Source organism: Sorex araneus, chromosome 2, assembly GCF_027595985.1.
Source record: "Sorex araneus isolate mSorAra2 chromosome 2, mSorAra2.pri, whole genome shotgun sequence".
Taxonomy (NCBI): Eukaryota; Metazoa; Chordata; class Mammalia; order Eulipotyphla; family Soricidae; genus Sorex; species Sorex araneus.
In genome coordinates this window covers 97,548,091-97,560,287 of record NC_073303.1, presented here as the reverse complement: position 1 = coordinate 97,560,287, position 12,197 = coordinate 97,548,091, and the positions used below count along the sequence as shown (strand labels likewise).

The window sequence follows — 12,197 nt, the reverse complement described above, 5'->3', positions numbered from 1 at the left end:
CGGGTAGCTTGCCAGGCTCTGCCGTGGGGGGGTGGGGGGGGTGATACACTCAGTAGCTTGCCGGGCTCTCCGAGAGGGGCGGAGGAATCGAACACGGGTCAGCCACATGAAAGGCAAATGCCCTATCGCTGTGCTACTGCTCCAGCCCTACAAAATGGAATTCTCCTTCCTACTTTGATGAGTGCCTCAGACCCCCTGCCCAGTGGAGACAGTCATGGCCTCGGGTCTCCATAGGGCAGTGGACAGGCTGCTCAGGCTGAACCCTGGAATGTTGTTTCAGGCCCCTGCGTCCCCCCAGCTCCCCGACACTCTCAACCCTTCTTCACAGGACCCCAAGGCCAAGGTCAACAACCTCGGAACCGACCCAATGCTGCTGGGGCCAGTGGACCGCACATGACCTGCTCCTCTGGTGTCCGGAACACTCAAATGTATGTGCTGGAGAGTGGGGGGCAGAGTCCAAGCCAACTCTCCTCTTCTGAAGTCTGTCTCTGGGTTAGGACCATCTCCAAAGGTGGAAGCAGGAAGTGAAGCCAGAACCAAGGAGGGACAGTCCTGTTCTGATATCTCCAGGGAGGCTCACTAGGCCTCCTCACGTCCCCTAAGAGAAGCGGAGGGCTACTTTTCACAAGACCAAAATCTAGAAACAGCCCAAGTGCCCTAGAACAAATGACTGATTTTCAGGGGCTTTTTAATACAATTTTATTGAGTCACTGTGAGATAGTTACAGGCTTTCATGTTTGGGTTACAATCTCACCATCTCTCCACTAGTGCATATTCACCACAACCAATATTTCTCGGTGAAGCAGAAAGCCATAAATGCAGCCCACCCAGCCCCTTGCTCATCCCTTCCCAGATGTTGAGATGTTAAGTTCCAGCTAGAGGCCAGCCTGACACAGATGAGGCCCAGGTCCTCAGAGGTGAGGGGACACCCTCGGCAGCTTAAACATATTACTCCTGCCTTCCCTTCCCTTCCATTCCGTCCCTTCCCTTCCCTTTTCTCTCTGTCTCTCTGTCTCTGTCTGTCTCTCGCTCACTCTCTCTCTCTCACACAAACACACACACACACAAACACACACACATACACACAGTTCCTTACACTGTCACATCTGATCAGACATCAATTTTATCTCCAGCCAATGCAATAGGTGGCCAAAGGCTAAACTCTGCCATCTTAAGGCATCTGTACAGGAGCACAGGCCTTCCCAAAGCCGCTCTCTACCCGGGAATAAGGACCAGAATGGGACACAATCCAGACACAGATAGCTGTGAGCACCAGATGTTAGTGTTAATAAGGTCATGAAAATTTATGACCTTATTAACACTAACATGAGGAAAACCTACCAAGATTTTCCAAATGTTGACAAAAGGGAATAAAACGAAAATAGGCCAAGAGATATTAGTAGAGCTATATCAGAAATCAGTAGGTAAAGGGTTCGATATAGTTTACTGTAAGTGACCACTGAAATAATAATAAATAAAAACAAAAAATGGAAACAAGGAAAAGAAACTAATTTTAATATTTTCCACCACGCAGACAAAAATATGTAATATGGAGGTGATGAACTTGCTGGCTACCCTTATTGTGGTAATAATTTGCTAATATATACACATGCGAAATTGTTGTATTCCATCCCTCAAATTTATACAATGTTAATATCAACTATGTCTCAATAAAGCTGAATATAGGCCTCTCTGCTGCTGCTCGAGCATGACTCTGGAGGCCAGCTGAACTACTTTGGACACAAGCAGCTCACAGAAATGCCTCCAGACTGTGTACTGAGCCACTGCCCCATACGGCGCCAGTGGGCAAGGGTTTCTCTCTCCAGGCTTTTCCATCTTATGGGCACCATAAAAGGGAAGTAAAAGCTTGCAGTGATGCAATTTCTGGCAGAATTTTCCCTGGACTTTATACAGAAATCCAAAACCTAATATCTCTTAATTGTCAGCAATGTGAAATCGTTCCTTTTTAGCAGGTCTGACTTTGGGAGGAAACTCCAAACAATAATATTGAGGTTTTTTGTTGTTGAAATAGTGAAGGTAATCAACATAGCAGCCATTTCTCTAGACAATGAACTAAGCCATAGCCCCACGCCGGCCGAGAAGAGGAAATATCCTTCTTCCTCAGTGCTTCTCCCTTTTCAGGGAGAAATGTGGCATGGCGTCTGCCATATTATGAGGTCTATTAACCAGGCACAAACTTGATGGCACGGGAAGGGGGGAAAAAATACTGTACTTGGAACAGCAGGACGCTTGGGCAGTCTCGGGCCGGGGCCAATACCAGCGCACGCTCCGCCGAGATTCGACTCAGGGAGCCACACTTTTGTGCGGCAGCTTTGCTGCTGATTAACAAGAATCCGCAGGTCAACTAAACTACTTTTGATTCCAGAAACTGCTTGCAGCCGTGTCTCTAGACTCTGAACTAAGCCATAGCTCCGTGCCAGCTGAGGACAGGAAATATCCCTCCTTCTCAGTTTTTGTTTTTCCCTTGTCAGGCGATGTGGCGTCAGCCATATTATGAGGCCTATTAAGCAGGCACAAACTTGGTGGTGCGGGAAGGAGGAGAAAAAAAGAGTTATGTACGTGGAACAGCAGGACTTCATATCTCTTTATTCTCAGCAATGGAAAACTACTTATCAAATGCTTCCTTGGCAGTAGACCTGTCTTTTTTGGGGGGAACCTCCAACAACAATAGTGAGTTTTGTGTTGAAATATGGAATGTAATCAAGGTAAAGAGAAAAGGAAGTGAAATTTATCAGTTACGCAGCTGGGGGTGGGAGAGCGAGGTGTGGGAGGTATACTGGGGTTTTTGGTGGTGGAATATGGGCACTGGTGAAGGGATTGGTGTTTGAGTATTGTATAACTGAGACATAAGCCTGAGAACTTTGTAACTTTCCAGATGGTGATTCAATAAAATAAAAAAATAAAAATAAAAATCTGAATATAATGAGAACACAATAAATATGCCAAAATGGAAAAAGGGAGGGAGAGAGAGAGGGAAAGACAGAGAGAGAGAGTGAGAGAGAGAAGGAGAGAGAGAGAGAAAGAGGGAACTAGATCAAGTAGTAGGGGTCAGGGCTAGCATGTACCAGACCCTGAATTTGAGCACCACCAACAAGGAGAAAAAGAAGAAAAGCAAAAACAGGAAAGGAGAGATCACAGAGTACATCTGAGAAGAATCAACAGAACGAAGTCAACGTGATCCCTTCCAGGGAGCACCAAGGAGGCAGGAGCTGGGCTGGGCGTGTGGAGGGGTGGGAACAGTAAGGGTGGTTGTGGGCAGGGTATAAGTTTGAATAGATCTGTTTTTTTTTTCTTTTTTCAGTAGAATTTTTTGATTCCTGGAACTGTCAGGGCGTAGAACTGCTTTTTGGCTAAAGGAAATGAAAGCGTGGATGTGCCAGTGCATGCCTGAGCACCTCTGCTGGGCTGCCTAGGTCGTTCAGGTTAGGGCTGGATGGATGCACCCGGAGGGGATGCGCGGGGACGGCACGCGTGGGGGCGGGGCTCAGACCTGGCCTCACGCCCCACGCAGGGGCAGGGCTGGAAACCCTGTGACCCTGTGGGGAGGGGTTGGAGCATTCTCCTGGGGCAGAAGGGGATAACAGACAGTCACCCCGCCACAGCCTTGGAGCAGCCAGCAAGGCGTTCAGGTAGGGGCAGGGAGCAGCAGGACCTGGGTTCTCTGCAGGTGGCCCGGAGGGGAGCAGGGGCACCGACCCGCTGGCTCCGGGATGGGGGTCTGAGGCGGGGCAGCCCCAAGCACCTTCCTTGTCGCAGATGGAATAGAGAAGGGATCACTAAGAAAATGATGGATGGAGGAATCAGTCAGGATGATAGATGACTGCTGAAAGTAGGTAATGGACCAAATATGATGACCTCTCAGGGTCTGTGTTGCAAGCCATAATGCCCAAAAGTAGAGAGAGAAAATATTTGCCTATATTGATGAAAGTTCCATCAATACCCATTTTGGTGAGATTTTTCATCATAAATGGGTACTGGATCTTGTCAAATACTTTCTCTGCATCTATCAATATGATTATATGGTTTTTATCTTTTCTTTAGTTGATATGATGGATTATGTTGTTTGATTTCTAAATGTTAAACCATCGTTATATCCCCGGGATGAATCCCATTTGGTCATGGTGTATGATATTTTTGATAAATTGCTGGATTATATTCATAATATTTTGTTGAGGATTTTAGCATCCATGGTTGTAATTTTTTTTTGGTGGTGTCTGTTTGCTTTTGGTATTAGGGAGATATATGCCTCATAGAAACTGTTTGGGAGAGTTTCTGTATCTCCCAAGGCTCAATCAAGAAGATCTGGAATACCTGAATTGGCTTATCACTATCAAGGAAATTGAAACAGTAATCAAAAGTCTCCCTAAAAGAAAAGCCCAGGTCCAGATGGATTCATTAGTGAATTCTTCCAAATATTTAAACATTTATTCCCAGTTCTTCTCTTTTTCCAGGAAATTGAAGATACATGCAATAAAATAGGCAGCTACTTTGGAGATACCAAGTTGGTAATTCATGAAGAGGGAATAAACTGGAGCTCGAGCTCTGCCCCCTGATAGTAAGGCAGCTAGCAGAAGAGTCCTCTAGGGACAGGACTGTTTCGGTCAATTCTCACTTGGTTTTCGATTCTCCTCCCACCTATGAGGTACCTAGCATTGGTTCTGTAGATCTGTGTTTCGCTACAGGACTTGGACATACATATCACGTTTTTGTTTGTTTGTTTGTTTGTTTTTGAGTATTGTCTCATTCATGCTGTGTGTTTTTCGAACGTTGCTTCCGTTAGGCCAGCAGCAACCACCTTTCTACCTGCGAGCATGAGTCGGGCACTTAAATGCCATTAGGGCCCCCACCGCTTGAGATTGCCATGAGAGGATGAGGGGGGTCACAGCCACAAGTCTCAGACAAACTTGCATCCCCCGAAGAAGAAAAACTGTGCAACTGGCAGGAACTCGTTAACAAGCATTCCATTCCTCACCATTTATTCTGGTCGCTGATGCACCTCTCCTCTGTAGGGTGGTTGTGGGCAGGGTATAAAGTTTTCCTTTAACTCGGTGGTCTCCTAGTGGGACCATCATCTATCCTTACCTTTATGACCCTACTAGATTCCCTAACATCATGGGCAGTTGTATTCAGAAGGTGCATCACCCAGCTCTGAGAGCTCTGCGCTATCTGCTAAAGAGCCGGGGGCTAGAACTCTCTGAAGATAGGGCAGCTAAGATCTGGGCACTATACTTGAGGTGTCTCCATAGGTTCCCACTGGGGACCTCTTCTCTTGGGACACCTGGGATCAGATAGAAAAGCTTGTTAGGGGACAGACAGAAAAAACAGGCAAAAGTCCCCCACCAGGTTTGCATGCAACACTAGCAGCTTTAAAAGCATGCTTCCAGGAGGAAAGAGAGTGGGTCTCTCCGGATACTAAACAAGCATCTGTCTCAGGGCCGCCCCTTACTGATCAGGACATAGAAGATGAAATAGCTGAAGAAATTTGGGGGGTAGATAGACAGGAACCTATTCACCCCACTGCTCCTCCAGAAGGAGCTTCTGCTCCCTTTTTTGACCCAAGACTGGAGAAGGACTATTGGAAACCCCTCTGGGCCTTCCTGGTTAATCTCAACACCGGAGGAGCCCGGCCTGCAGTTTTGTATCCATGGGAACCTGGGGACTTAAAAGAGTTAAAAAAAGCAGTGGCTGAGGATGGGCCCAACTCCCCCTGGGCTGACACCCAATGCAGACTGGAGAGCTCTGTGTCGGGCAGTGCTCCTCAGCACCCAGTTCATAAGATGGGGTGCTTTCTTTAAGGAAGAATGCCACATGCAGGCTGACCGCAATTCTACTGCCCAATCCCCCATCCCCATTAACGGACGGGCAGCTGTTAGGGACAGCAGATCAATGGAGCACAGGCTACCATCCTGGACCCTTATCGAGATTAGGTTCGAGCCTTGGCATTTTCAGCCTGGCGGCAGCTTGACAAAGACCCCACTGAGGCTCCCCAGGATGGAATGCAACAAACTACAGAACATAGGGTCTCTTGTGCAGGCATGAAAACCAGCTCCATAGATAATTGGATATGTGCTACACAAGATTTTGGGTCCCCTACGCAGCAGACCCAGGTTCAAGCAGCAGCCTTACAGAATCAGAATAAACTACAGAAGGGGCAACCCCCAGGCATGCCAGTAAAAGGGGGAAAACAGCCAATGTGCATTGGATTATCCATGTCAGCGGGGTAGCACAAAAGATAACAGTACTTCTGGACGGCAAGGAGTTCAAAGGACAGCTAGATTCAGCCGAAGATAGAACCATGATTAGGATTGAGAAGGCCCTCCCACAATAGAATCTAAGGACAGGACCAGGGGTCTGGGGATAGGAAGAGGACAGCTGACCCTCGAGACCACTTACCTGGTTCAGTGGGTAGTCCCCACTGGGACTACGGGGTTCAGCAGCCCACAAATTGTCAGGGGATTAGAGCCTAATCTCATAGCCTTGACATCTTGCCTGGTGACCAGGTTACCCGATCTCCAGAGCGACGGTGGTTTCATCATCAACACCCCCAATTCAAAAGGGCACTGTTCCCGGGGTCCCAAAAATTACATGGCTCCCAGGACCTCCAGGATGGGCAGAACAGTGGTCACTAAATTTAGAAAAGCTAAAGGCTATAAGGGAGTTTATTAATGAACAACTAACTCAGGGGCATCTCATGAGTCAGCTAGCCCCTGGAACACCCCCGTGTTTGTGATCCAAAAAGCCTCAGGGAAGTGGAAAAATGCAAGATCATATGATGAACTGTTTGATATCAGATACATTGAAGTATGTCACTATGGCAGCCCATCCCCATGTTGATAAGAAGATACTAGCTCCCTGCCTCAGAACTAGCGTTGACCAAGAAAGAAAAATGCTAGCATCTGACCACCTTAGGTTTCAACAACTTTGTAAAAGTATTGCCGGCTTATATCAACAAAAGCGCTCTCTTGACAGGTATTGCTTCACTTGAGACCGGGCAGAGCAGATTCTCATCCATCTGAGCAGCCATTGATGAGGACTTGGAGAGGATCGAGACCTCCATCAGTCATCTTGAGAAATCCCTGACGTCCCTGTCAGAAGTGGTGTTACAGAACAGGAGAGGACTGGACTTATTAATGTTGCAGCAGGGGAGGTTGTGTGCCACATTAGGGGAAGAATGTTGTGTTTGTGCTGACCACACTGGCGTTCTACGTGAATCTATGGCTAAGTTGCCAGATGGGTTAGCTAAGCAAAAGAGGAAGCATGAGGCACAAGAAGGATGGTTTGAGAGACGGTTTGGCATGTCACCCTGGCTTAAGTCACTTGTATCTGATGTGGTTGGGCCAGTCATTTTACTATTGCTACTTGTGACAATTGGGCCATGTATTATAAACCGCCTTGTTCATATGATAACAACCCAACTTGGGGCCGTGGTGATGCTCACCATGCAATAGATAAACTTGCAGACCCTCTACCAGGAGATGCGGCCTGGGTGCATGTGGCCATGGAAGGAGTGCATGAGTGTGCAACATAGCCATCACGCAGGGAACAAGCTGAATTGAAGAGCCAGAGACAGACAAGACCTCAGAGGAGGCAACCTAAGACAGGGCCAACTCCTAAGGCCCCATCCATGTGAGGCTGTTGGATGGCCCCCGGCAGCTGGCTCTTATAAAACAAAAAGGGGGAGGGGGTGGGGTGGAGCTATACTGGGATTCTTGGTGGTGGAATATGAGCACTGGTGAAAGGATGGGTATTCGAGCATTGTATAACTGAGATTTAAACCTGAAAACTTTGTAACTTTCCACATGGTGACTCAATAAAAAATTTAAAAAAAAATAAAAATAAAACAAAAAGGGGGAGATGTTGGGGCCTCAGCAGCAGGCCTGAGACCCTGGCCAAATCCCCTGACCCTAGAAACAGAAGCAGGCCCTATTCACAGGGGCCTAAGACCCTGTGCCAGCACTCCACCCAAAAGGTGCTCTGGGTGAGGAGATAAAGGGATGAAACCTGAAAGTCACCACTTGTCTGAGCTAACATACCCGGCCTTGAGAAGCAGGAAACATAAATCATTAGCTAACATGTGTAAAGGGTCCAGCAAAGTGTACATGACAAGTATGATAACCAGGTATTCACAATATCCAAGCTGCCCTGACATGGTGTATAAATATCCTGTGTGGGAGCTAATAAAATGAGAGTTGCTTGACCTGCAACTCTCCCCTCTCTGCGTGGAATTTTCCTCAGTGGTGGCAGTGAGGTCAATTCTCATTCCCTCTCTCCAGCCGAGGTTCAAGTTGGCCGCGAGCGCCGCGGCAAGGGATTATACTCCAGTTTTTTATGGCCAACTGGCCAGGACCCTGACAATGATAGATTATTTTGATTGATTTCCGAATGCTAAAACATCCTTGCATCCCCAGGATGAATCTCACTTTGTCATGGTGTATGATAATTTTGATATGTTGTTGGATTTTATTTGTAATATTTTGTTGAGGATCTTTGCACCCATGCTTTTGTGTGTGTGTGTGTGTGTGTATGTGTTTTGCGGTTTCTCTGTTTGCTTTTGGTATAGAGAGATATATGCCTCATTGAAAATATTTGGGAGAGTTTCTGTTTCTTCAATTTCCTGTAAAAGTTTGAGAAGAACTGGGAATAGGTCCTCTTTAAATATTTGGAAGAATTCACTAGTGACCTGAGATTTGTTTTAGGGGAAACGTTTGATTAGTGTTTCAATTTCCTTGATAGTGATAGTCCTATTCAGGTATTCCAGATCTTCTTGGATCAGCAGTTGAGCGATTATAGGAATCCAGGAATTTATCCATTTGTTCTATGTGCTCCTGTTTCGTGGCATACAGACTTTCAAAGTGGTCTCTGATGATCTTTTGAATTTCTTTGGTTTCTGTGGTGATATCCCCCTTATCGTTTCTGATTCGGTTTATTAGGGTTCTCTCTCTCACTCTCTCTCTCTTTTTATCTCTATGTGAGTCTTTCTAATGGTTCATCAATCTTGTTTATTTTCTCAAAGAACCAGCTCTTGGATTCATTGATCTATCAAACTGTTTTTTTGGGTTTCCGTGTAGTTAATTTCTGCTCTAAGTTTTATATTTTCCCTCCTCCTGCCTGCTTTGGGCCCCTTTTGTTAGTTCTTTTCTAAGACCTCGAGTTGTGGGGACAGGCTATTTATTTGGGTCCTTTCTTCCGTCCTGAGAAATGCTTTCAGAGCTACAAATGTTCCCCTCAACACAGCTTTACCTGCATCCCACAGGTTGTAGTAGCTTGTGACTTCATTCTCATTTGTTTCCAGGTATCTTTTGATTTATTCTCGGTCAGGAATATTTTTAAATTATATATCTTAACACAAATTGTCCTATTATTAACATTTGGCTACTGTTCTGTTGTCATCATCATGACATTTTCATCGATCTGCTTAATTTTTTATGCATCTTTAAAGCAAGTTAATGACACCTAACTTCACTCACATGAGCATATTCCAATGAAAATGGTTCAAAATGTATATCATTGATCACTGTTCAATTTTTATTTATAATATGTGTATGCAACATTTAAATGTAATAAAAAGCTTTATCCTTATCATATGATTTCACAAGTTCAACCACAGCACTTATGCATAAACAATCCTCCAAGTCTTTGTTCATTCCCAACAGGAAAGACAGGTGTCTTGAATTCCAAAGAACATCAGAGCCTATAAGAGTAGTCCCCACCCTCCCTGACCTGCTCATCACCCACCCCCAACCCAAGGAGAATTCAGGCCACAGCCAGCTGCTGAAGCAGTGAGAGGCATCCATAAAGGGCTGACAGTGGCACCTTGGCTTCCAGATCCCAGAATGACCTATTGCTATTTAGGTCAATTATCAGGCCACACTCCTCCAGTAGTTTGTAGGTGACAGTCACACCCTCATCCTGCAGTGGGGTAAGAAGCTCTGGTTTAAGGGTGAAAGGAATTCTCCAAGGGTATTTGAAGTTGGGCTCCAAGATACTCTTTACCTGTAAGAAAAAGTATTTGGGATCAGCCTTTGGGGTTGGGGAAAGAAAGTCTTCGGTCCCAAGGTTACGTAAAGGAAAGAGTTATAAAACCCTGTGTGCAGTCAAGGAATGAGTCAATCCTGGCTGTGTCATTGAGCATGGTCTACTAAATAATGAAACTAATACTTATCTTGCATTTTTAAATCCCATGTAGATATGTATGACATGTACATGTTTATATATATATATACTTACACATATGTAAGAATATATAGATATAGAAAGTGTAAAAAAGAAATTAACAAATTATTACCTCCATAAATAAAGCAGGGTTTAATTCAGATCTTCTGAGTTCCTAAACTAGCTGTCCATGGGTGGATATTTTAGAATTATGGGGACTCGCCAAAGGGCGTGCACAGAAACTGAGGCACAATAAGGTAGGCTCATACCCATATAGAATGCTTTCTGGAGGGACATGATTCAGAAATTTCTAGAACCCTATAGGATGGATTCTCCTCTCTGCACAAAACCTGAGTTATTTCTCCTTACTCATATCCTTCTTACACTAGGTTCCCTCCCTCCCTCTCAGTTTGCTGATCCTGGAAGATTTCTCACCAGCTCCCACTGATGTACCAGGATCTTCATCTCCATGGACCACGCCAGCAGATCATGTTGGGTGTCATTCAGCACTGAGAGCAATGAGACATGGGGAAAGAGTGAGGAATATGTCTTCTCCCCTACTGTGAACAAAGGTCATCTGTGAGAGGGAAACTTTCACTAGCAATGGAATGAAAGCCTTTTGATTTGAAGATCGAATTTCTGTCCATGGGATGTTGTCTTTCTTCTATTGGGATGATCTCCAAGAGAAACAAAACATGGTCCAGGGTGTGGGGTTCTGACACCAGAAACTTGAGCACACAATCAATAATCAGATCAATGAAATTGGGCTGCTGCTTCTTAGACTCAGGTTCTGTGTTTTATGATTAATTTATAGAGAGAGCCCTTGAGTATGGTTGATGATAAAATAAAGTCATAGTATTTTAAGGTCCTTGAGAAGATGATATCTAAAATCTTCCTTTTGGGCTCAAGTGACAGTACAGAGTTTGCTTTGCATGCAGCCTATCAGTTCAACTCCCAGCATCTCCTATGGCCTCCTGAACCTGCCAGCAGTAATTCTTGAGTGCACAGCCAGGAATAAGCCCTGATTATGGCTTAAAGTGGACCGAAACAAAAAATAAATAAAATTTATTGAAATATTCCTTTCACTAGAGGATCACATGCTTTGCATGAAGGTGGCTCATATTCTAACCCTTTCTCACATGTTCCCTGAGCACTGATACATGAATATACTGTGCTACATATCACCAGGTATCACCCCAAAACAAACAAAAATTAAGACTCCCTTTCAGGGAGTCCGCTGATGGTGCTAGGGGCTGCTCACAAAACTGTGACTCTTCCACACAATTTCCCAAATCATTCTTACCCATCAAGGCTTCAAGCATATAAGAGATGCAGGATAGTGGATAATCCCATGAATTTTGTAAGTTCTTTCTCAGTTCTTTTAGAATTATTCCACCAGGGCCATCCAAATCACCCTGCGGAAACTGTTCCATCTATGGAAGACAATATTGTTGTTATAAATAATAATAACAAACAACAACCAATATAATTGCTATTAATTGATAATATTGGTAACAATGCTATTTTATCAATAATAATTATTTTAGAATGAAATCAATATTACTTCTGCTTCTGTCTTATGAGGATCGATTACTCCATCCCTCCTGGAGAGCCAGGCAAGCTACCGAGAGTCTCTCACCCGCACGACAGAGCCTGGCAAGGCACCCATGGTGTATTCTATATGCCAAAAACAGTAACAAGTCTCACAAAGGAGACATTATTGGTGCCCGCTCAAGCAAATCGATGAACAATGGGACAACAGTGCAACAGGCTACAGTGCTACAAGAAATGGGAACCTGGAGAGATCCACCTCCTCTGGGAGATGCCAATCAGTCTTAGGACATAAAAATGCCAGTAGCCCTCCTTATTTTGCCTGGGACAAGAGCACAAATTATTAATTACTGGCATCTTTTGCATATTCCTTGCATCGGTCCTTTTATGTCCCCCTTATCACATATCTAAGTATGAGGATATTCAAGTCTTCCAGATTTATAGGTTCCATCCAATGTGACCATGATATGAAC

At 45.0% G+C, this 12,197-nt stretch overlaps 1 protein-coding gene across 1 annotated transcript in view; it reads right to left on the bottom strand.

Annotated features, from left to right (window-relative positions):
- Positions 1-9,774: 9,774 nt before the first annotated feature.
- LOC129401690 (gasdermin-C-like) overlaps positions 9,775-12,197 on the bottom strand; it is a 16,901-nt gene continuing 14,478 nt past the window's right edge. The window contains exons 9-11 of the mRNA XM_055124473.1: positions 11,477-11,606; positions 10,609-10,682; positions 9,775-10,014 (exon numbers count right to left, since the gene is read on the bottom strand). Coding sequence (XP_054980448.1) covers positions 9,775-10,014; positions 10,609-10,682; positions 11,477-11,606 — 444 coding nt within the window. The remainder of the gene's footprint in view (positions 10,015-10,608; positions 10,683-11,476; positions 11,607-12,197) is intronic.